Below are 23,900 nucleotides of genomic sequence, written 5' to 3'. Positions count from 1 at the left end.
CAAATAATAATATTATAGCACTGACCTCATCAGGCGCGAACCTCTGATTTTGATCGATTTACAATCATTTTATAATGTTGTAGTGAGAGGTGGCTCATCTGATCCGAGAATTTTTGGCGTCGAACACTAAAGTGATAAATAGTATCAAACTTAGGGTAGGTTTGTATCAAAATATTACCACTTATTGTAACAATTACACGAAGTTGGCTTTTATTGTTGCAATAAGTACGATATTTTAACAGCAGCAAGATAGGTGCTGTCGATAAGTATAGAATAGACCCACAGATTCTGATAAAATTATTCTAATGTACGCAAAGTCGCAATATATGACTTAAGTAGTTTAGTTTTAGTTTAGTACGTAGTTTGCATACATAAATTTTCTCTTCCATAGGATGGCTATTCTGTGTCTATTCCCATTTTTTAGTTCAGTTTAAAGTTGGCTATATAATTATGTAGATGAATAAAGCAGACCAGTTTTGTCTAAAAAAAATAAAGAGTTCATTAAAAATTATAAAAAAATGATTCTGTTTAAATGTGTTTGAATCTTTTGTCGACTAGAATATTAAAAGCATAGGTACACAGTATTAATTCTTTTCCAAATAAATGGCTGTATTGTTTACAAGCACTTTTAAAGAGATTACTGTTTGACAATGAAATAAACTCATAATTACATAAGTAGATTCACAATAAATGCCTCAGAAGATGTGTGAAAGACATTTGCAATTAAACGCGTAAAATTCGACACATCATTTATTAGCCTACTCTGTATTTTTATTTTTGTAAGAAACTACTACGTATTCCATATATTTTGATACATTTTGTTCACTGGGTGTTGGGGTGGAATGGAGCAACTGGAAATATTGTGCCGGGCCCCTATGAAACAAAAATCACGCATAGGCCCCCTCAGTGTTTTTAAAAATGTTATGCCTTAATTTTTCCCCCGAATGTTGTTATGGTAATTGTGCCGCAGATGCCGTCATGAGATTTTATATATTTTTTTTACGAAAACAGTTTATTTCATGTAGACAATTATAATAAATACTGTTTTCTGTCGGCGCATATGATTTTCGATACAATAATTGTTAATTTAATATTTGAAATTTCCATACATTTTAATGCATCATTATCACAAACTAAGATTATATAGGCTGGGATAGGTTAGGTTAGGTTAGGTTTGGTTTGGTCTAAAAAGAATGTTATAAAATCTCATGACGGCATCTGCGGCACATTTACCCTTGTTATTTATATATGCTTACACACATAAATAATTATTTATCTTGTTATAAGAGAATATACGTTATGTCACTAATTTTTAAATATTTTACTCTTCGTCGCTTTCGTGTTACGGATTCATGGTACCAATTTGGACCCAAAGGTAATATGAAATGGTCACGTTGAAACATCAATAGCAAGCAATAGTTTATAATTATTGTTTCGCGTGTTTCAATTAAATGGTTTTATATATTCGTGCGATTTATTATTATAATTATTGTTTTTGATATATTATATTATAAAATATTAACTTCACTAACAACACAATTAAGTGCATTTCATATGGTTGAGCCCTAATACATTGCATACTCGATTTCTGGTGAGGTACCTTCTCTTCACCACTGGTGGGATAAGATCGGGACTATGAACCAAGAACAGTATTAAGAATTTTATCGTTTCAGCATACTAAAAAACAAAAGTAAAAAAATTATCACCCTCTTTTGTATGGACTGTAATTTCTATTATTAACGTATTTTTACGAGGAATAATTCTTCGCCCAATCAAATGAGCCACGTTTTCAGAGACAGGCGCTCTTTCAACTATACCACCGTGGGTGCATCTTATTTACATCTGGTTTTATTCATGATTGAATTGAATTATAATATTTGACTTATTTAAGAAATTTTCGAGGGTAGGCAACTATAGTTTTTTTAATGTTTTGACGGCTTTAAAAACCTGTATATGTACCTACTACAATGAAAATAGCTAATGTTATGGTAACAATATCCATGACGGCCGTGAGGATTAAGCGTTGGCCTATAGCGTTGTGGGTCCCAGGTTCGAATCCTGGATCTGGCAAGTAGGTACACATATTGTTTTTCAAATTGTGTATGAGTCAGACTATTTATAGACCTAATAGGTGGAGCAAGTAGCATACATCCATTTCTCGTAAAAGCAAAATCTGTTAATACAAAACCTCCACTCTGTGGAGGCCCATAATATGATCTTATTAAAATCGGACATTGACGAGAAAAAAAATGATTAAAACGTAGATAAAAAATAATATTATATTATGGTTGCCGTTTGGATTCAAATTTATTCTCTCTCATTTATTTCGTTTAATTGGTGGACATCAAAATAATGAAAGTGTAATTTCTTTTTCCACTCATATGGCAATATTTTACTTATTTTATTAGAATATTTTGATTCGGTAAATATGAGCTATACATGATAATACGCTATCATAATACTACAATTTATTTGTCTTGAGTTTTAACAATCCATCGAAGCATGACTTAGCTTTGTCCAATTATTTGATAAGGGTTTTAATATACCGCGAAGTATTTGCAAATTGCATTGCGATAATGAAAATCTGTCAATAAAATTTATCAAAGATAAACAACAATAATTGTTAATTTATTATTTAGCGATACTAGTTTTTATACTAATGTAATAGTTGTCATGTCTGTTAGTTTACCGCAGTGCGTGCGGTTTTACCACCTCTGCGGTAAGAAAATGCTATACGCCCAAAAACCAGAGTGAATAATAGTTTCATAAATACGATGGTTGGCAATCCCGGGATCTGGGTCTAGAACGATTCGGCGCTGAGACAACTGGGCGCCACGCAATCGAATGAAATTCGAAAATAAATAATAACACTAATGATTTAATTGTGCATATTATGTTTAAGTTACAACAAGAAAAAAGTTCTTTTATTTTTATATAAAGTCTCTGGCATGATAATTCTCAATCCGCAATAAAAACCATGTTAATCATGTTAAGAGCAAAATTAATTAAAACTACTAAGTACCTACCTAGTAGTTGAAAACTGATTAGAATTCCTCGTCTACTTTATGTATAAAATCGTAAAGAACGTCTATTTATTTCATTCGACAGTACGGCGCCCAATTGTCCCATTCCCCGAGATCCAACTCGATTTCTCCGCCCTGATTTTCACGATTAAAATTGTCTGAATTTTGAGAATATACCAGGTATAAGATTTTTGAGAAGAAATATATACCTAGGTACTTATTGCTAACGTCTCTTTGTCAACTAAAGATGTGTAGATTACATAATATTTAATAATAAATATGTATATACAGAAATGTCCTTAATTCCACTGTACTACAAAACTCAACCAGGAATGTGCTCCTTAATGTGAAATTTCATATAAACATTGTAGTATTATAGCTTGCTTTGTGCTTTATAAAATTTAAATAGTATTATTGTCTCAAATATAAACTGGCGCATGGAGATAGCCAAATTGTCTCCAGACCATAGGATTTCTCAGTTTAAGAATGGTGGTTTTGCCTTCAAGCTCTGTCTAATACCGTGAATGACAATTCTGTTCGGATTTGCAATCCCTGATAATATGTGGTCACTTGAAACCACATTACCACACAGATAATATACGTACCTACCCATATAATATCCTATCAAAATAATATATTATCTTGCAATATTTTTTCTTTCGAACGAAATTTAAATTCCAGTTCCCGTCATACTGTTTTATCTGCAAATCTAGATTCTGGACGACTTATAAAACTGATATTGAGCACAAAATTACATATAAATTTCTAAAAACTAAACATCTTAACCGGTGGTGCGCAGAAATTTTCTGGTAGTCCAAATGCCTATGCTAAAAGTTCAATAAAATCTTCAGAACCCGTGCACCAGGAGGTACTTGTGGATTGTGTTTCTGTTATTAAAATAGATTAATGGTTTTACGTGACAAAATCAACCGCAATCAGACGTTATTATACGTTACTATATAAAATATAAATAATATATTTTTATTTCTGCGTTAGCGGTCCGCAAAACGTTACTCCTATTGACAGTGGTCCTCGTGTATAAAAAGGTTGAGAATTATTGGCCATCTTTTGTGTTGTGATCGATTTTTTACGGTAACAAATAGTTAACATTAATTATCTACCAAACTCACAAAATTTTCAAAAAACTTAAGGGCGGACGTGCTCAGCGTTGGTCAAAATGGAGCTTTTATTGTATATTCAAAGCATGATCCTGGACATTCCTTAAACGTTGTAGATAATCTTTTTATATATTTTTGAAGCCTTATTATCCTTTATATTTATTTTAAACATTTGATGACTGCATAAAGTATTTTTATTACATAAAATAGTATTATTTTAAACCTCTCGCTCTAATGTCTTAGAATATAGTCATATTTCAGTACATACATGTGCAGTGGTGTTATGATTTTTTACGTTTATTAATTTTTAAACGCATTTAAAAAACCATTAGTATAATTTATGTTGACATTATTATAGTGAAATATTTACGATAAAAAATTATATTGATAATCTCTGTGATCCCAAATTTGACAAGAATTAGGCATTTTATTACTCAAAAAATGGGCAAGATTAACATATTTGAAGATAATTCTAAAGATACTCATTATAAGCTATGTCTTTGACCATTCAAGTGTGATAAATATCTATATCCTACGAATAATACTTGCTTTATAATAATTATTGACCTAAGAATAAGGTAGTGTTTTTTTGAAATACGTCATTTCTTTTGGCATTCCCCAGTGGTTAAGCTACAACATACGGCCGTAACCATAAATTGACAAACTATAATTAAAGTAGGGAGTAAAATGATGTTAACGCGTGTGTTTGTTTTTAAAAATATATGATATTCTTTGACTTTATATACTCTACCAAGGGGTTGTGATGTAGGGTGATATTATGTATATGTATGACTGCAAGGATAATCTTAATCTCTCACTCATGCTGGAAACATAGACAGCGAGCAGTATTGCCAACTAGGTAAGCATTTAATTTGGCAGATCTAGCATTTTAATATGCATTTACTTTGTAAACTACGCATCTGGCATATTATGGGATTACATTAATTTAATGGCGGCTCTCGTGGTGCAGTGCGTAATGCATCCCGGAGTTCTGGGTTCGACCCCGGTGAGGTTAAAATATATTTAATCTAATATGTAAATTATTCCTCAAGCTTGGGAGTTTTACCACTATTATTGGGCTTCACGGCCTGTTGTGGTGTTTAATAAAGAAAGAAATAAAAATAATAATAAATAAATTACAGTTCCAAATTTCCCATAAGAAAGCTAGAATATTGCAGCAGATTTGTTTGATAATCAACATGCTAGCCTTTTGTGTATAATATCTTATTAAACTTAATGTTACATATAAGTACCTAATATTAAGGTATTGAACAAATATATTTTAGTTTTATGACCCGTTTTCAGATCAGAAACATTTTTTCAAATCTTTGTTCTTGTATTTTTTATTTTTTATTTTGAAAAAATCTAGCACTTTTTCTATATTATATATATTATTCTTATAACCGACATCAGCTTACTTATGGAGGTGCTGTCGTCAGTGAAAAAACAACTAGACTTGTAGGTATGACATTAAAAATTTACATCGCGCCTTACCGATCGCATTTCTTTCGTGGGAAGCGATCGTGCCAAGCATTCGATGTGATATTCATTCTACCTTCACCAGACAGTGACCTCCAACCTGGGGTCGCATCTTTAAAATCGCCCTCCAGAATTCTCCATAAATATAATATCGAACCATACTGAAAAGCGTTGTTTTTTGAGTTGGTTGTGAAAAACTCGGAATTTCTTTTCGCATTTATTTTTTACCCGTTGTCGCCGTGGCAATAGCCCAATAGACAAAGAAACTAAAACTATCCATAAGTTCATACCATACCGGTACACAAATAAACGTCATTTTAAGAAATTTTAATGGATTTATTCTCTCACGCAAGTGGACTTTATCGATTTTCGAAGCAGTTTGTCGTACTCGCTATTGGCAAGTTGATTTTACACACGGCGTAACACCATAACCAATCAGCGCTTACTTACGATTCTCATCTCAGGAGTCCAGACGAAGATGCATCTGTCCGTGAAACTGTTCACAGTCATTTTTATAAATGCATTTCAAATATGACGTATGTAGTATATAATGAATGACGATGTTTTTTTTTAATATTATATATTCCGTCGCGGATGGAAAACGTATGAAAATGTACTGACAAGTATGTCTATGTTTGGGAAAAACTTTGAACGTTTCATCGGCCGTAGTAAAACGCTGTCTAGTGGAATGTTGTTTAGATTAAAAGAAGTAAATTTATACCTACGATATGTTTACAACGTTAATTTCTACATTTGTGTTGGAACCAGATGTTTACGGACATTCTCATTAATTACGACACGATGCATTACGTTCAGCGCTCGAAATGGAAAATTTTACGAACCGGAGTAAATTACTATTAATTATTATTAAAAAAAAAGAATAGTGTGTTAGATTCTTTGATATATGGCTTATCTACCTCAGACGGTCAAATTAATTTTTCCTCAAGACGGAGCGATATTTTTTTTTAATTTTGTGAAACGGAATGGCGCTTCAGTGCACTCCGATCCATTTTGAGCTCTGCTTCTAGATGATAATAATTCCGGGTCCACACCGAAAACAAGTCGCGCGACAACTCGTTAAATTTTACGATAAGCATGATAATTATCGTAAAATTTCTTAAGCAATTATGATAATTATCGTAAAATTTAACGAGCTGTCGCGCGACTTGTTGCCGGTGTGGCCGCACTTTAATATCCACGAAAAGAATTTTTCTCACACGTAAAGAAATGAATATTGCTATATTTGGTCCGAAGTAGGGTGTACTGGAATATACATACCTACATATTGTTCTGCTTTGACATTTCTCTCACGCAGTGGCCGACAGAATTTAGCATAGTATGTACGACGTGGTATCTACATAATATCAATATTTGGCAATACGATGTAATGTTTCCCAATCGTCGGTGGCATATTAATTTTAAACGTTTATATTTTTGATTTGCAGTTCTCTTAAGCTGTGTTCTAATAATGACATTTTATGATAAGAAAAAAATAAATTATAAAAGAAAAATGTTTCGAATTCATAGATAACGTGTTTCACTGATTTTTAGATGAAGGTATATACGTCAAAAGACAGGGACAGAATGTCCGATTTAGCTACATGACTTCTAACGGCGGATTGATTATAAAGCTTAATTTACTTATTATTATTTTAGCCTGAAGCATTTTTTTGTTCAAGCTAAAACACCTGAACTTTTTTAACTACTTAATTCGAATGATACTGCAATTGTTTTATCAGCAGCTATGATCTGTTTAATAATAATTTATTTGTTTGTAAATTGGAAATATATTTTTCTTCTCACCAATTACCAATTTGTCCTAAATGAGGTAGGTATTTGGATCTTCAGAGAGCGACTACTATACTAAATAATAATATTCCTTATAGGTACTAATTAGTCATTTTTATATTATTATTTCCGATCTCTGGTTGAAAAAGTCTTCCCAACGACACGACCACAACGCCATGATTCACGACGCACCAAGTCGTAACTAGGGATGTAAAAAAGTATCGACATTTTTAACTATCAATACTTTTGTTCCGATATAATGGCTACCAAATATCTCTCTGTTATTTTCTATTCAGACCCACGACTAAGGGCCACGACCTCTTCGTCAATTGGTAATTAATAATGACTCATAAAAATGATGAGGGTAGGTCTCGATACATTAACCTATTGTTTTATATTGGATTTTAAATCCGTTACAGGTTTTGTTTGGATGCTTCTCATTTTACGACGTTTCATTAAAATGTAAAGTTGTTTGTTATTTTGTTTTAAAATCATTTTACAGGTATTCCACCACTTTATTTTCAGTTCAATTAAAAGGTTTTATTAATATGTATTTTTTCGAGAAATAAAGGTATAGGTAGCACAACCAGAGTTGAGGCAACCAGAATACTCACACAGATGCATTGTTTACAAACAAGTGTTTCAAATTTTTTAAATCGATTTTTAAAAAAAGAGATTCTTTGTTTTGATTTAGGAAAAAGTTGAACTAATCAAAAAAGGAACAGCCTGTAAAAAAGACTATATTCTTCAGAAATTCACCAATATACACAATCTTTCGAATTTGTGATCGCCTCAACTTTCGGTTACAGACCTATAAAGATAATTGTTTGCTCAACCTATTACGCCAAAAACATATTATAAAAAACAACATATCAATTTTCCAGACGCGTGACGTATAATCTAAATCGATATTTTCGATGTGTTACCGATATTCGTTTCCTTCACATTTTATTTTTATTATGTGAACTTCGCTAGTGGTCTCGCAGGTAAAATATTTCGATACGATACCGATATTGATACATTTTCTTTGGATAGAACATCTCTAGTCGTAACCAACGTCGTCAAACTTCATGTAACAAGTTCAGAGTGTTGCCAGTATTCATAGAAGCGAGTCGTGCGCGGGAAATCGTTCTCAAAGCAGTGTTGCCACACCGACAGACAGTCTTGCACCGGTTTTATTTTGGCGGGAACAGGTGCGATACGACGTAAGGACACGACGCGCCGCAATCGAGCGATAGAAAGTTTTAGTGAAATGTCAACCGTCCGTCCGAGAATAAATTTTGTTAACCATGATATAGTGATATAAATATAACATTGTAGTTTTGTGAAAGTGTTGTAATTTTAACATGCTGTGGTTCTTTCGATAAAAAATGCCAAGACAAAATAATTGACATCCGCAACTAAATTGTTTTTCGTTTTATTAATGTAATATTTCGCAAACTTTACATACAACGTACAGGGATAGATAAAAAGGTCTATAGGTATTTCAATAGTTGGGTAAGTACTTGATTAATGTTATTCTAAATAAATTAGTATAACGAAACACATGAATGTTAACAAAACTTGAAAAACGGTTAAGTATAATTATTATAAATTATTTAAATATTTATCAATGTTACTTATAATTTTATAACCATAATATTATGAATTGTGTTACAATTTAAAACATACACATTTAAACAAATCATGTGTTACATTGAAAGAGTTATGCATTCGATATTGCGGCGATGGGCCAAAATTATAAAGTTAATTAATTACCTGTCTCAGATACGCGAAAACATCTCTTATTTATTCAATGCATAACGCCACGTGTTGTCTAATTTATATAGTCTTGATCTTGTTATATATATGACAGATATTACATTATGCTCGTTGTATCATACAAAAATAAATTAGACATAGAGGAGGACGCTTGAATGAAATGCAAAAAATCGCAGAGTTTTGAGACACTTTGTTTGAATATCCGTTTGGTTATCGAAAATTTTCACCAAAACACTATAGACATTATAATATAATGACGTTTCTTTACACTTGCTATACGATATCGTAGCACTATGAAACCATTTATATATATAATATACCATTATATTATGCCGGGTCCACACTGGTAACATGTCGCGCGACAACCTCGTTAAATTTTACGATAATTATCATACTTAACGTACAATTTAACGAGGTTGTCGCGCGACATGTTGCCAGTGTGGACCCGGTATTATATACCTACTATTAAGATGTTTGATTCACGTATAAATTAGATCGATGAATAATTAATTCAATAACCCAATGCTTACGGGCCGCACAAAATTGTGTTTTTGCTAATTGCTTTTCAAATGCAAATTAACACGTTAATCACAAAATTAATTAAAAGGGCCCGTAAGCATTCTTTGCATGCTTACAGGCAATGAAAGCGTGAAATTTATTCCTTGAATGAATTCGTCAGATAAATCTAGTTCAGATGTATAAGTAACTCTGTGTTAGGTTTTTCTTGCATTTGTTTATAATTAAAATAGGTATTAAACATATATAAACCTGACTTTGCCTGCACTCGAAAAAGGTCACATTTGACCCAAGAGCCACGATTTCCAAATATCGCTTATAAAGAATAAATTTATATTTTAAAAAGAACGTTCAAATTTATTATATTCTTAAGATAAGTACACTTGCTTTTCCCTCCACCACTCGTTTTTCGCTCGCCAGTTTTCTTGTATATTCAAGTCATGCTATTTTTTTTTAAATTCACCTTGCGGATGCTATGTAGCATTTTTCCATAACGCTAGCATGGAGTTTTCCTCTTTTTTAATACATAGTTTCTGACACTCTGAATCTGCCGAAAAAATCTGTTCTAAAAGTTTCACATATCTGTGCCCTTTATATTCCTTCCCTTTATTTTGAATTTGGACCGCGCGACTTGGTTCCGAAGCAAGACAATAATTAGGTAGGTGATATTTAGTAAGTGGGAAGGACATGTCGCAAAGTGCAATAAACGATCACAGGGTGTTCTAAAATCCGTTTGATAGACGAACTCATAAAGTTGTACACGGGGCGAAGAAGTAGGTACTGAAATTAGTGGATGAAGCTAAGGGAGGCCTTCTTCCATTCTTCCAGGAGTGTATCGACCCCAGATGATGATAATGTTGATGGTTTAGTAAATTTGCAATGTCGTATTATTAGACGGCCTCAACCAAAGAAAAAATGGGAGTAGTAGTTAGTCAAACTAGGAATTCTACATACTATAATAGCAGACCATTAACAACGTGAGTATTTTAAAGCTCTTATGAATCTGTCATGTTAAAAGTTATAGTATAATGATGTGTCATTTTTTATAATATCAGTCAGGAATTATAATAATATGTTATAAAAATATTATATGATAATAAATGTAGTAATTATTTAATTGTGAGTCACTCTCTGCCTTGAGTATTGGACAACTATCTCATCCGGTGATAAGTATTTTTGTTCCATAAAACAATGATATTTTTAATTATCAGTGAGTGTTATTTGAATAATAAATTTCCAATTCGAATTCTAATGTATTTTATATACCCATTATTGACATACTTTAATGCAACTAATATTACTATCATACAATAGGAACCTACTTAGGTACTCCATTTGGCGGGGAATTATATGAAAATGTTTATTTAAATCAAATGAAACTGAACTTGATCGTTTTGACATTGTGTGAATTAATTCGTATTATTATAATAAATAAGGAAATAGAGAGTGCATAAGCATCTAGGTAAGTCGTTAGTAGGTACTTTAGACAAAAATAATTTTTTTCTGTAAATACAATTATTTATATATAAAATTCGTATTGAATTAACCAAATGCGCATTAATTATCTTGTAATTTTTTTTTATGTTTTACGATATTGTACTTGCGATTTTAGACTGAGCTGTCGACAGTTTAGTCTAGTGCATGTGTGCCCAACCTTTTGACTTTCGGGCCAACTTGAGCGAATAGGAATTCTCATGGGACTTCCTTTCGGACAAAAATCCGAATAAAGAGCACATTTTCATTTTTTAACTCTCATGCCAAAAATTTTCTGTCCAAAAGTCAAAAACCTTTTATTTTTACTTCTACTTTCCAAATAAGTACAGTCACTCCCTTTAAAATTAATATACCTACTTATATACTTTTATTTTACTCAAAAATATAATGTTTTAATTTTAGAAATTACATTTTTCTCAAATTTATTAAAACGTCATTTGTCATATTCTAATAAAATCTCGTTTCACAAAGAATTAACAGTGAAAATAATAAATAATAATATTTAAATATTTATAAAACGTTTAAAATATAAAATATTAGATCTTACTAGAACCTTTTAGAAAGTATTGTATGAATATAGATTGTATTACCAAATATTAGGTATATAATATTGCATAATCCTTAAAAAATATTTAAAAATTTAAAATAATGATAAAAAGATATTCTATTTTTATTCCTATGGCGATAAAATTAGATGGGATATGAGTCACATTATGCAAAGTGTGCGGATTGTTCAAACTTCATAATTAAATAAGTAAGTATGATACTCTAATAATTGTCTACTTAATTAGAAAAAAGCTAAAATAATCCAGACTATTATTACAATGAGTACGATTTTCAAAATAAAATTTAAAAAACCATGTTTTTGAAACTGAAACTGCATGCGGCTCGCGGTAGCGGGTTGTAAGAAGATTTCAGATTTTTATAGCAGGGTATGCGACTCATTTATGTGTTGGTGTTGTTACTTTCAAATGACACCAACACCGTTTCAAAGTGATTTCGACGTGGCTGTTTGTTCTGTCAGAAGAATTTGTCTTTCTGCTACACGCTTGTCGATTGTATTTATAAATAAACTACGGTTACCTACTTACTTAAAAATGTGTTTGTATTTACAATTTAATCTAATGACTTTGTCTATCTTTGAGAAAAACATAATATTTTCTGGTCATTTTTTTTATCGAAGTACTAGTTTCGGATACTTTGCTAATTTTTAAAGATACAATACCTATATTTCTCCAAAACCGTATCTCGAAAATATAATAAATACTGTAGTATAACCTTAAAATATCAATGATTTTTTACAATACCTACCTTGACTATATTAATACGTATTGTATATTGTGATTAAATTGTAAGGTACTCTAATGAACATCTTGTAGAAATATCACATATTTTTGAATCTGTTGCATGAGTTCATACAGAATAATTTATGATACCTTACCATGGTGTGTTTGTACGTTTTTATTCCCTTCCAAGCCACTCAATATATGGATTTTAGTTTAAAGTTGTACATAAGAAGTTAATTTTTTTTATCGATTTACTATAAAATTTCTAGGTCCGGTCTTTAGCCACCAATCCGCACTTGTAGGGCAATATGAAATTAAAAATATGTATTTTTTTTCATTATATGTGTGCGTATTTAATTTATTGTATGGTTTATTGATAATACCTAATGCATTATTATATATTGGGGAATTCCAGGATTATAAGCGCCAATATGTTAATAATACCTATTGGAAATTCTATTTATTTATGAGTTTATGTGATGGCTTTTAGCTGAATTGTAAATGCGTGACAGAATATTTGAAATTTGGAATAATCGAGTTTTCAAATATAGAACATGTCAAGCTTGCTACGTTAGAGTACTGGTAGTAACCTATTTGTTTATAACGTACCTACATACTTGTATCGCATAAGAAAATTCGCGATGCGTGTTTAATAACAAAAACAATCCAATAAATCAAACATTAATCAAATTATTACATTATTTTAATTATGTTCGAACTAGATTCTATACGCACAACAATTGCTGTCATAAATATAAATCATTCGCATAAATAATAGGCCTAGACAAGTATTTAATAATTACTAATATTATTCATTATTTGTCTACTGTACAATATGAAAAATAACTTTAAAAAATCAGTTAACCTTTAACATTTATTACACCAAATGACACAATTTTGAGACAGTATCTCTAGTTAATAAATAACACTTAAGTATAACACACTTAGTTATAATATCAGGACATAATATATCTGTGCTTATATCTGTGCTAAATGGTGTTTGTTGAAGGTAGGTAAATGAAATAAAGTTCTAGGACGGCCATATTTACTTGGACACGGGATTTACAGGACTTATATTTGAAGTTTGTTCACATTCAGTATTTTACTGAACAAAATATATTATATTATACCCCTTTATAATATATATTTTTCATGAAAAAAGACAGCAGCTCTAACTTAACATATATATATATAAAGTAATGCCCAATTTGAACTCGGGCTAGAAAATTCGGTACTGTTCGGTAATGAGGAATACAGCGGAAAACACATTTTGAAAATACCCGATACACTGGATTATTTGTTAGTTTGGGTTAGTTTAGGTTGGGTTAGGTTAGGTTAACCTAACAAGAAATCTAGTATATCGGGTATTTTCAAAATGTGTTTTCCACTGTATTCCTCATTACCGAACTGTACCGAAAATTCTACTGTCTCGGTGGTTCAGCGTTTTGTTTAAGGAACCATTTTGTATCAAACCCAACTCGAAAAAAATAATTCATATATAATATATATACAAAAATACGTCACTGTAAACATTTATTATCAAGCTTCTATAGCCACAACTTTTGACATTGTGTGCGTGTGGTTTGTACAATTACAATAATAAGATACAATATTTAAGTGCATTCCTACGTTCATATATCAAAATTTGTGACAATTGTATAAACATATAATATGTATAATTTAGAACTCACCTGAAAATATTTTTGGTAAAATATTAGCGACGCGAAACTGCATCTATTGAATTCCGGTCAACGTGCTTTACCAATTAAGTGTTTCTGACGTGTTCCCAATGCTCAATAATGAATGCTACATTCTTAATTCAAGTGAATTATCTATTGACTAAGAAGATAGACAAAAACCTGGGAACACTGTTGTAAGGAAAGTAGGTTATTTTATGGGTGTGGCTGTAAGAAGGTACGGTTCTCACGTGTGGAGAAATATGGGCTTAAGCACGTATTAAAGAATATTTTATTTTCAATATTTTCGTCTGTATAATATGCATTAAAGTTATATTTGATGACATTTAGATTTAGCAGACTTTGTAAGTATTTCTTGCGTTTTATGTACCGACCGTCATTAAATCATTAACCAAATCTGCCATAAAAATCTTAGTAAATGGTAATTGGGTTTCGCATTCATATTTTATTAATCCGTTCTGCGGTTAAAACAATTGTCTACCACCGAACACGAATAATCTATTCTGTGATACCACTAGAATCTAGCAAGATTATAGATTAAGTATAATATTATGGTCAGTTACAGCGTTGCCATCTTTTTCTATATTGATTGTGATTATAGTACAAATGTGTACAAATGTGTACAAATTATAGTATTTCTGAAATAATTATAGTAAAGGAACATTTTTCGTCTTCAATCATTCAAAAGTAGGTATATTATGTTTGGCGTAAAATTATAGTATTTTACATTTTTCGTTGAATCTAAAAATTTGAGTACGGTTAGTAACACTGGATTAGTAAGCCAATAAGTAATATTTAATTAATTGTCCAATATTAATTCTCGGTCAATCATGTATCATTTGTTTAAAAAATACGGCTTATTACGTGTCCAGGTATAATCGTGGGACAAGGCGCTGAACTAGTTTACTAGTTGACCTTCGATTTAACAAGTTTAACATTGTTATGCCATCAAAACACGATTCAATACATTGCTACATATTATTATAAACTGCATTGTGGTATTTTATAATCGATTATATCTGTAACACATATACTATAAATAAATCACTGCATTTAAACTTAGGTAAATTATCATAACCGCTCTGAAGTAGACTATAAATTATATGGTATGTATCTTTACAAAGTCAATGTTATTTTAATAGACTTTTTTACGAGGAACGTGTGTTGATAATATTCGTTCAACCCATTACACGACAGTAGACCGCACGTGACTTATTGAAGTATGTTTAGGTAGGCTATAATAATGATATCTCATAGTGCATAGTTACGGGACTTTAGAGTTATAAAATAGATGGCGTTAGCTATTTTTTTTAATTAAACAAATCCTGAACATAAAGCCATAAGTTATAACTTTTTTTTTAATATCTGAAATTATATGCCAATTTGTTACGACAATTTTTTTAGAAGATGTCACGATATTCTATATAAAACGTAATAGATTATTACAGCCTTTGAATGTCAACACTCTGCCATTGAACGAACGAAATGTACGATGCAGCGCATCTGTATCCCTAATTGCGACAACTATTACATTATAATATTACGTATGGAAGCCTGCCTACCTAGCTATAATTTAATTTTGTATTTTTTTTAATGGCCGTGGCATAAATAACAATACGTTCTAAAAACTAGTAATAAATAATATGTGTATCCACAATGAAGAAATTGAACCTATCTGATTAAAATATTTTCAGGCAAAATACGCGAAGAGGCCATCCATGGACTGAAACCGTATGCGGTTTAGATCCGTGTGCCATACTAAACTTATGATTTTTATTCATGAAAATATATTTTCACTAAATTTGTAAGTGTAAGTGTATGGTATAAACGGATACGATCAGATGCTTATATATAGTTTGTGAAAATATATTTCCAAGAACAGAAAAAATAAGCTTAGTAAGGCACACGGTTCTAAACCGCATACGGTTTCAGTCCATGGATGGCCTAAATAATATGAAATTTCAGCGTTTGAAAGAAACCATCGGTACGTCAGTGTGCTGCGAAAGTTTCATAGTTTCAATAGATAGTGCGTTGTGAAGCGAAAAAGGTTCGGAAGCAATGCTGACTGGTCTACTGCGTACCTAGAGTGGAAACAAAATCATCTAATTTTAATTCATTCGTGAAATTCAGCAAAATGTATCTAATTATTCGCATCTTCGGTACTTTAGAATTGCTCGAAATAAACGGGGCACAGAGTTGTTGTTGTTTTCAAAATAATATTATTATCCGCTTAACGGAGATTTAAAATTTAATTAGAGTGCTTTTGTCTAAGATTAAATTGAATTGCGCAATTAAAACTTGAGCATGTTTACGTGAAATTAATAAATTAAATTATAATTTTGTTTTACAATAATACCTTTTACTCGTCCGACTAGGCCGCGCAGCCGTGTAGTCGTATTTCCGCGTTACATTATGAGTCGTTAAAATACATCTACATATACTATATAGTGTGTATCAATAAGAGTTGACAGTATTAAAAATGCCACCATTTTATACTGGAGTCATTTTGTCATTTGAAAATTGATATAGGTACTTATCCATATACAATATGAGAGATTAGTTAATTAAAATTGGTAAGTAAGTATGTAAAAGTATACAGTATAAAAACGGATACAAATCGTAAAAAATATAAAATATATATTATCATAATAATGGTTCAACTACAAATACATGGTTTGAGCAGGATGGCACCACTTGGCATAATGGGTGCGAAACACGGGAATTGTTGTAGATTAGAGGTTTTGATTTTTCGAGATTCGAGAATTCTATAAATCAAGAAAATTTGTTTTCTCAAGAATTCGAGATTCTCAAGAAATTTAACAAGTTCCGTTCACAAAGAAAGTCGATAAACACTTACTTTTTTAGCTCTTTTTAGATTTTTTAGTTCAGTTCATTAACCGAGAAATGATTTTTTTTGGGCATCTTAGCCTTGTGATAATTTCTCGATTTCACAAAAAATGAGAATTCTCCAAAATTTTGAAAATTACTCTCTCGAGATTCGAGATTGTCATTTTCTTATTTCTAAGATTTCTCTACCTCTCTTGTCAATCTCCATTCTAGACCATGTTTTCTGGTCGTGTTATTTTCCGTTTTGGTAACGTTAACTGGTCTCCAAGATCGTGTGATTTAGCATCGTTGAATTTCTTACTTCGGTGGTTTTTAAAAATCAAAGTCTTCACTATTAACGTTTTCTGATCTCAAATAGAATAACCGGTGCCCTATTGGCGATATAAGTAATAAAATAGATGATCAAAAGAATGCTTCCTGTTAATAATATTGATAAACGAAAAATATTTTTTCCTTAAATCTGAATTTCAAATAAAAAATCCATCAGAAAATAGTAGGCGAATTTATGTGTTGGCATATTTTCGTAATATATTATTAAGGTTTATCGCCTTTTGTGTGTGTACAGTAAACGAATCGATCAAAGTCGTTGAAGTTTACCCAGATTAAAAAAAATGTCTCAACGATGTCAGTGCGTTTGAAATTTTCTTTGTTAAACCAAATGACGTGGAAAATAAACCTTTATAAGATTTCATCCAGTCTCTCCTTAAGTTTAAAAAAATCTGAATTTTTTTCACGTTTGTTTCATACACTAAAAATGTTCTAGGTTTCAAAAACTTTATTTACTTTACACGACGGAAATACCAGAAATAGTTGAATCAACTACAAAACTTGTTCAAGCAATGTTGAACTGGAAAAATTAAAAAAACTAAGATGGTGGTCTTACGTGTTGCTTTGTAAAAGCTTCATTTAAAAAAAATGAACCTCCATTGCTGACTCAAGTAGAAAACCGATACATTCACAACGACTGGTCCTACTTTCCGCCCCTCCCGTTGTCGTCTATGTGTGAACTGTCATTGCCTACCATTGTTCTATATAGTGCTCATACTGACGTGTCTGTTATAATTTACTTATTTTTTAATTATTTAATTTAAATACTTAATATATTTGTTTTGAGTTCTTATAATTCAATTTGAAGCGAGAAAGGGCGAATCAATATGTCAAGCAATCTGGGATCTGATTTTGACAGCTGAAAAGTGGACCACTCGTTGCTTGTGCAAAAAGTTATGCTCAGGCTTTATTAATATAAAGATGGCGGTGACTTGTCACTTATTTCATAATCATAAATACTATATTCTAGATTAAAAACCAATTGTGAGCCTTCTGCTCTGTCGTATTATATGTTTAAGTGGGGGCAGGGTTCGAATGCTACAAGACACCCAATCAAAGTTTTTTTTTTTAAATTTTACATACTGAAAGAGAAAAGAAGGTTCGGTAATAATCTAGACTGTGTTTGGTGGATGTGTATAAAAAAACAGAGTATTATTGAAGATCAAGCAGTAGAGTGAGCCTACTAACTATAGACAGAAACAAATTTTCAGCGTGGTTCAGGACTCAAATTAAGTTTGAGTACCATTGATGATAGAGCAAAAGAAATTAAAAAGATATACAAAGCTCGAGGCAAGCGTTATAATTAGGGATTTCAAATATCGGTATTTGAAAACCAGTGCCGAAATACCAGTTTAAAAAACACAAAATACCGGTATTTTCGGTAATAAGAAAGCATACACATGTTTTTCATGAATTTAATGCTATTTTTAATTATTGATTACTATATTGTATATTAAATATATACAATAAATACAAATAAATAAAATTAATGTATAAGTTTTATGCTGACAAAACTAAAATTTACTGAAACTAATAAAAGTTAAATAATATTTAAAAAATCCTTCAAATATACGTATAGAATTGTCGCGATAAATTAGCATAATTATTTCGAAAAAGAAAACATTCGTGGCAAATCTTTCCAATTATTCTATAACTCTATTGATCCAAAGTTGATAATACATCCAAAAAACTTTGAATTTCAGAGAGATTTTTCTGTACTCGAACTTATGGTATTTGTAAAAATTAGCTGTTCTAAAATATTTTGATTTACAGACATTTACAAAGGTCGACTTAATAACTGTAGGTAGGCTTTTTAAGTTGCTATAGCATGGTGTTATAAATAGATTTTAATATTAATATTTATTGATTTATGCTTACTTCTTTTGTCTATGGTATGTTTTGGTGAATATCGGTATTAATACCGGTATTGATATATCCATTCGAAATTGCAATCCCTAGTTAGAATTATCTCATTTAAAACGCATGCGATTTTGTGACGTATATATATTTCGTTTTGTACGTCAAATGAAAAGGTTACGAGGATCTATATTATATAATACTTAAGGATGCATACTAAATGACATTATATTTTTCAGGTTTTCAAAAAAATCGGGTTCCAGCAGGTTGCTGGAAGCTGCTTCATAAACCATGGTGCGGGCCAGCTTAGAGATTGGAAACAGCAACCAGGTGAGAAGAATCCCTATTATTATGGATATGAATATATTTCAATAATTTATTAGGTAGTCATATTTATTTTAGAAGGAATAGCAAGTTCTTTAATAAACAGTAATACCCCGAAGTTACGCGAGAGGTGGGTTAGACGAATTCGCGAAAGTCGGGGTACAAAGTACGCATATAGATACATATAAAATTTTGTTTAATTAAGACCAAGGACTAACAAAAACACTAGTTTAGAAGAAAAATATTTAATAAAATTACAGTTCTTTTTACAATATATTAATTTTTGTCTACAAACTATTAAAAAGAAATGAGTTGCCTAAAAAACTTATTTCGATGTCGATGGCTTCATAAAATCTAATAAATTTGTCTGATGACACAATGCCTTTTTTACGCAGAATTTCTTCATAGTAAGCTAATATTTTTAATTCCTTGCTTTGTAGCTATAACGCGTTTTTCGTTGGAGTCTGTGTTTTCTAAAATTTTGAAAAATTGATCTGATACCTTCTGTCAAGCTTGCAATTGCCACATGCTTTTCTGGTAGAACTGGGTCTGAAGTGTCGTATAAATAACCCTGTAACTCCGAGTTCGGGGTATTACTGTAGGTATACAATTATTATGTGATACCTTTTCCATAATTCAAACATTTTCGATGATTTTGGTGGAGAAAAAATTTTACACCGTTTTCATTCAAAAGTGCATAAATAATTAAAATAAAACTAACATATTGTTTTCAAAGAAATAATAATATTATTTTTACGTTCTTGAATACTATACCTATTATTATAACCTTCAATAAAAATTCATGTGTAAGAAACTCAGAAAGTGAATCCGAAATAACATCACATTCAAGAGCTGTGTTATTTGGGAAACTTTTAAACTGGTTGTGATTATTATTTCACTACGGCCAACAATACGTTTGTATAATATACTAATATAATAGAACATAATTATCGAGTATTTTTTATTCACACGATTGTAAAGAAAAATGCTTCAATTTCAAAGTATTTAGAATAAAAGTATACAAAACGTATTTGCACATAATATAATTAAGAAGTTTGTGGTACATACCTACATACTTTCTCTTTCAAATTATTTATCGTGCATTCCAATCAGTTTGAATATTCTATATAAAGAAAGTTTAATTAGAATAATTCCATGAACCATAAAATTGCCAGACTGGCGCCAAATATGTTCCATAATAATTGAAATTTATTGAAAATACTTTCAACCGTCAACTAAGTAAATTGCACCTGTTAGTAACTAAATATTCAACATGTTTTTTTTTAATTTGCATCAGTTTTAAATTTACTCAGGTGAATTGAATATTAATTAACACAGACAGAAATCAGGCGCAACAACCTATCGAATTCAAGGCTTCTCATCCAAAATCGATGTGATAGATTTTTTAATGATCTTCTTTAACAAAATCAATCTATTCTACGTTAAAAAAAGTTTGCATCTTTATTTTTATTAATGCTGTAATTTTCACCATATCCGTTCCAGACGGAGCACATGGATCCCCAAAATAAACAGGTATTTCCCCACTGTTTTTAAAAAAATACAAAAATAAATTAACGTTTTAATTTTCAGTGTCAATTAACAAAAAAAAAATGCAACCTATGAATACGCTTTCAAAATCTTTTGAAATAACAAACACCGTTTAAATATTTATAGTTTTATTTATACTTAATTTCTTAATTTTATATAAACCGGTTTAGTCCTGATGGACACTATCAATTGGTGAAAGAATAATTAAAACATTTCAAATATGCACAGTTCATCTAATCCAGATTATATTATCATACACATATTTATATAGACAGAAGATGTCAATATTGTAATATCATTTTGAAAATTAGATTATTAATTATATTAATAGCTTCATAGTAACATTTCGTGCTTTGTAGTAATTATTATTTTTTTTAGTTGTCATAAAGAGGTTTTTGAATATTTATTTGTTTTAAGGCTTTTTTAAGTAGGTAGATACTTATATTAAATATAAAACCATTCATTTTCCGCAAAAAAAATTAAAATGTGTATAAATTTAAATTTTTGTTACTAATATCATTGTTCATTGTCAAATTACCTATCTTAAAAAGGAGAAGTGTGAAGTTTGCTACAGTCTACAATTGATTCTGCAGCGCCAAATGACTCGCTGCTAATTTAATGATTAACCTCAATAACCTTTTATATGCTTTACTTGCATATTATATAAAAGCTTCATCTGCATATAATAAGACTTTCTGCAATATTTTTGGAGTCTTTTAATATTAGGGAATGATTGTTTACCCCACCTACATTGTTTCCTTATAATGTATACTACTAATATTCTTTTTCTTAAGTCTCACGATATTCGATTAATCGTTCTAGATTCCTGATTTTCTAAATCACCGTAAATGAAGAGCACTAATTGCTACTAATGAGTTTTCTCGAAACTGTAATTTAAGCAATTATATTATAGCATTTGGACGCGGCAGGCATTAGTAGAAACACGATTTGTTATTTTATTGGCATTTTTTTGCGAAAATATTTTATATTTTCTTTTTGCTATATTAAAAAAAAAAGTAGAATGACGAATTGAGTTAGAATTTCGGTGATATAATTTTATTTACTTACAGTTGATTTAACCATTAGACTTAGCAACCTTTTTCCAACGTCACTTTCATAATATATACTACCTACATAAAAACTCCATCTACATACATTTTTTTCATCAACATCTTTAGAAAACAATGACCCTTTGAAAACAAAGATCCTTTGCATCTTCTCAAAGATCGCTAAAATCACTTCTTAGCTCTGCGCCAGGTCCATGTTCCAATATGATACGTCTCCACTGATATTATTTAGATGTTGTATATAAAAAATCCACTGCCAACTACTTACCCGTCTTATTTTAATTTATAAAATTAGTTATCACTTGGTATTCACTACATGAGAACATTGCTTTACGACGCGTATTTTGTCGTTTAAAAATCGCCACCTTTAACTTTATTAATTATAGTTTTGTCAGCAATTTCTTTACCTCGTTATATAGCTTCTTTGCCATCTCCATTACCAGCATCTGTAATACTTAAAACGTTACAATATAAACTCAAACATATAATAATATGTAATAGTATGTATTTCTGACCTCAGACTTGATAATGCTCACTATATGAGCGAAAGACGTGTTGTAAAGCAATATTTATATCGTCACCTCAATACTACAACTAAATAACTTGATTTTCACTGTTTTTGAGATAGCTATTGAAATATGATTCTACATTTGTGTTTCTCTACAAAATGATAAAACTATGTAAGTCAGAAGTTAATGGGAACTGTATTAATTTTTTTGTTCGAAAATATTAGATAACTTTAAAACCATAAATGCATTAAATAAATAAAATAATATATCTACAATATTTTTTTCATACAATTGAACATTATTTAATTGTTCTCAATTAGACAAGCACATTTTTTCATTTTTATTTTAAATACCAATTATAGCCTGCCCTAGGCCCTTTAAATTTCATTTTCCCGGCAATGGCCAAATCAGATTTATCTAGTTGTAGTATTTGAGGTGACGATATGTAGTGAATACAAAATGATAAACTGGTTTTATAAATTATTATGAGTTACCACCAAATAAACGCCGAATCTTTTGAAAATATTCTTCTTTCTTTCGACCATGTCCGATCCTAATATATGGGCCTCCACAGAGTAGAGGTTTGTTGAAAATATTACTCTTATATTAATATTATATTAAACTATGTACGTGCCTGTCAGTTATTAGAAAATTAGATAGACACCACTAAGTAGGTATATTATCTTTTGTGTGTACTAATTATTATTCTCAGAAATAGAGAAAACCGTATCAATTTACCTAGCTACTCTAACGATAATAAAAGCCTTCATATTTCAAGAATTTCTTGCCTATCATAATGATAACCAATATTATTTCTTGGCTAAGATTTTTGTAAATAATTAATTAAAATTAGCAAATAATTTATTAACAAAATGTAAATGACTTTACTAAAGATAAGAATGCCGTGTCTATTACAATGATATAAATTGTAATGATCGGTTTTAATATTGACACAATGGCTTGCGGGAGAAGTAATCAATACCACAATGAGTCCTGACGTCTTGTTTAAATACTTGAGATTGCGGGATATCGTTCAAAGATAGTGAGTAATTAATTATCAATAGCAAATATTTACTTCCCACAATGAGTCTGATATTCATCCAGTCTGAGTAGGCGACGCGGCGAACGCAATTAAAGTAAATAATTTATTAAAAATTGATGGCGTCTATTATTAACAGTAAATTTTTCTGCAATTGTAATATATTTACCAATGGGCAGGCACCCACGCAGACCTTTTAGGTATACAAAGACGATCGGAT

At 30.6% G+C, this 23,900-nt stretch overlaps 1 protein-coding gene across 11 annotated transcripts in view; it reads left to right on the top strand.

The window, feature by feature from the left end:
* Positions 1-23,900, top strand: part of ome (dipeptidyl peptidase 4 omega) — a 116,973-nt gene that overhangs the window by 55,898 nt on the left and 37,175 nt on the right. For 3 of the 11 annotated variants that reach the window (XM_085959036.1, XM_085959034.1, XM_085959029.1), the window contains exons 1-2: positions 8,492-8,905; positions 19,433-19,523. In XM_085959036.1, the coding sequence (XP_085815162.1) occupies positions 19,485-19,523 (39 nt within the window). In that variant the 5' untranslated portion in view covers positions 8,492-8,905; positions 19,433-19,484. Of the gene's footprint in view, positions 1-8,491; positions 8,909-19,432; positions 19,524-23,900 lie in introns of those variants that run through there. The other 8 variants (XM_085959037.1, XM_085959033.1, XM_085959030.1 and 5 more) reach the window with 4 other exon arrangements.

This window comes from Rhyacophila brunnea, unplaced genomic scaffold, assembly GCF_057557595.1.
Source record: "Rhyacophila brunnea isolate RB1 unplaced genomic scaffold, BYU_Rbru_1.0 scaffold_8, whole genome shotgun sequence".
Taxonomy (NCBI): domain Eukaryota; kingdom Metazoa; phylum Arthropoda; class Insecta; order Trichoptera; family Rhyacophilidae; genus Rhyacophila; species Rhyacophila brunnea.
This window is presented reverse-complemented; position numbering and strand designations above follow the sequence as displayed.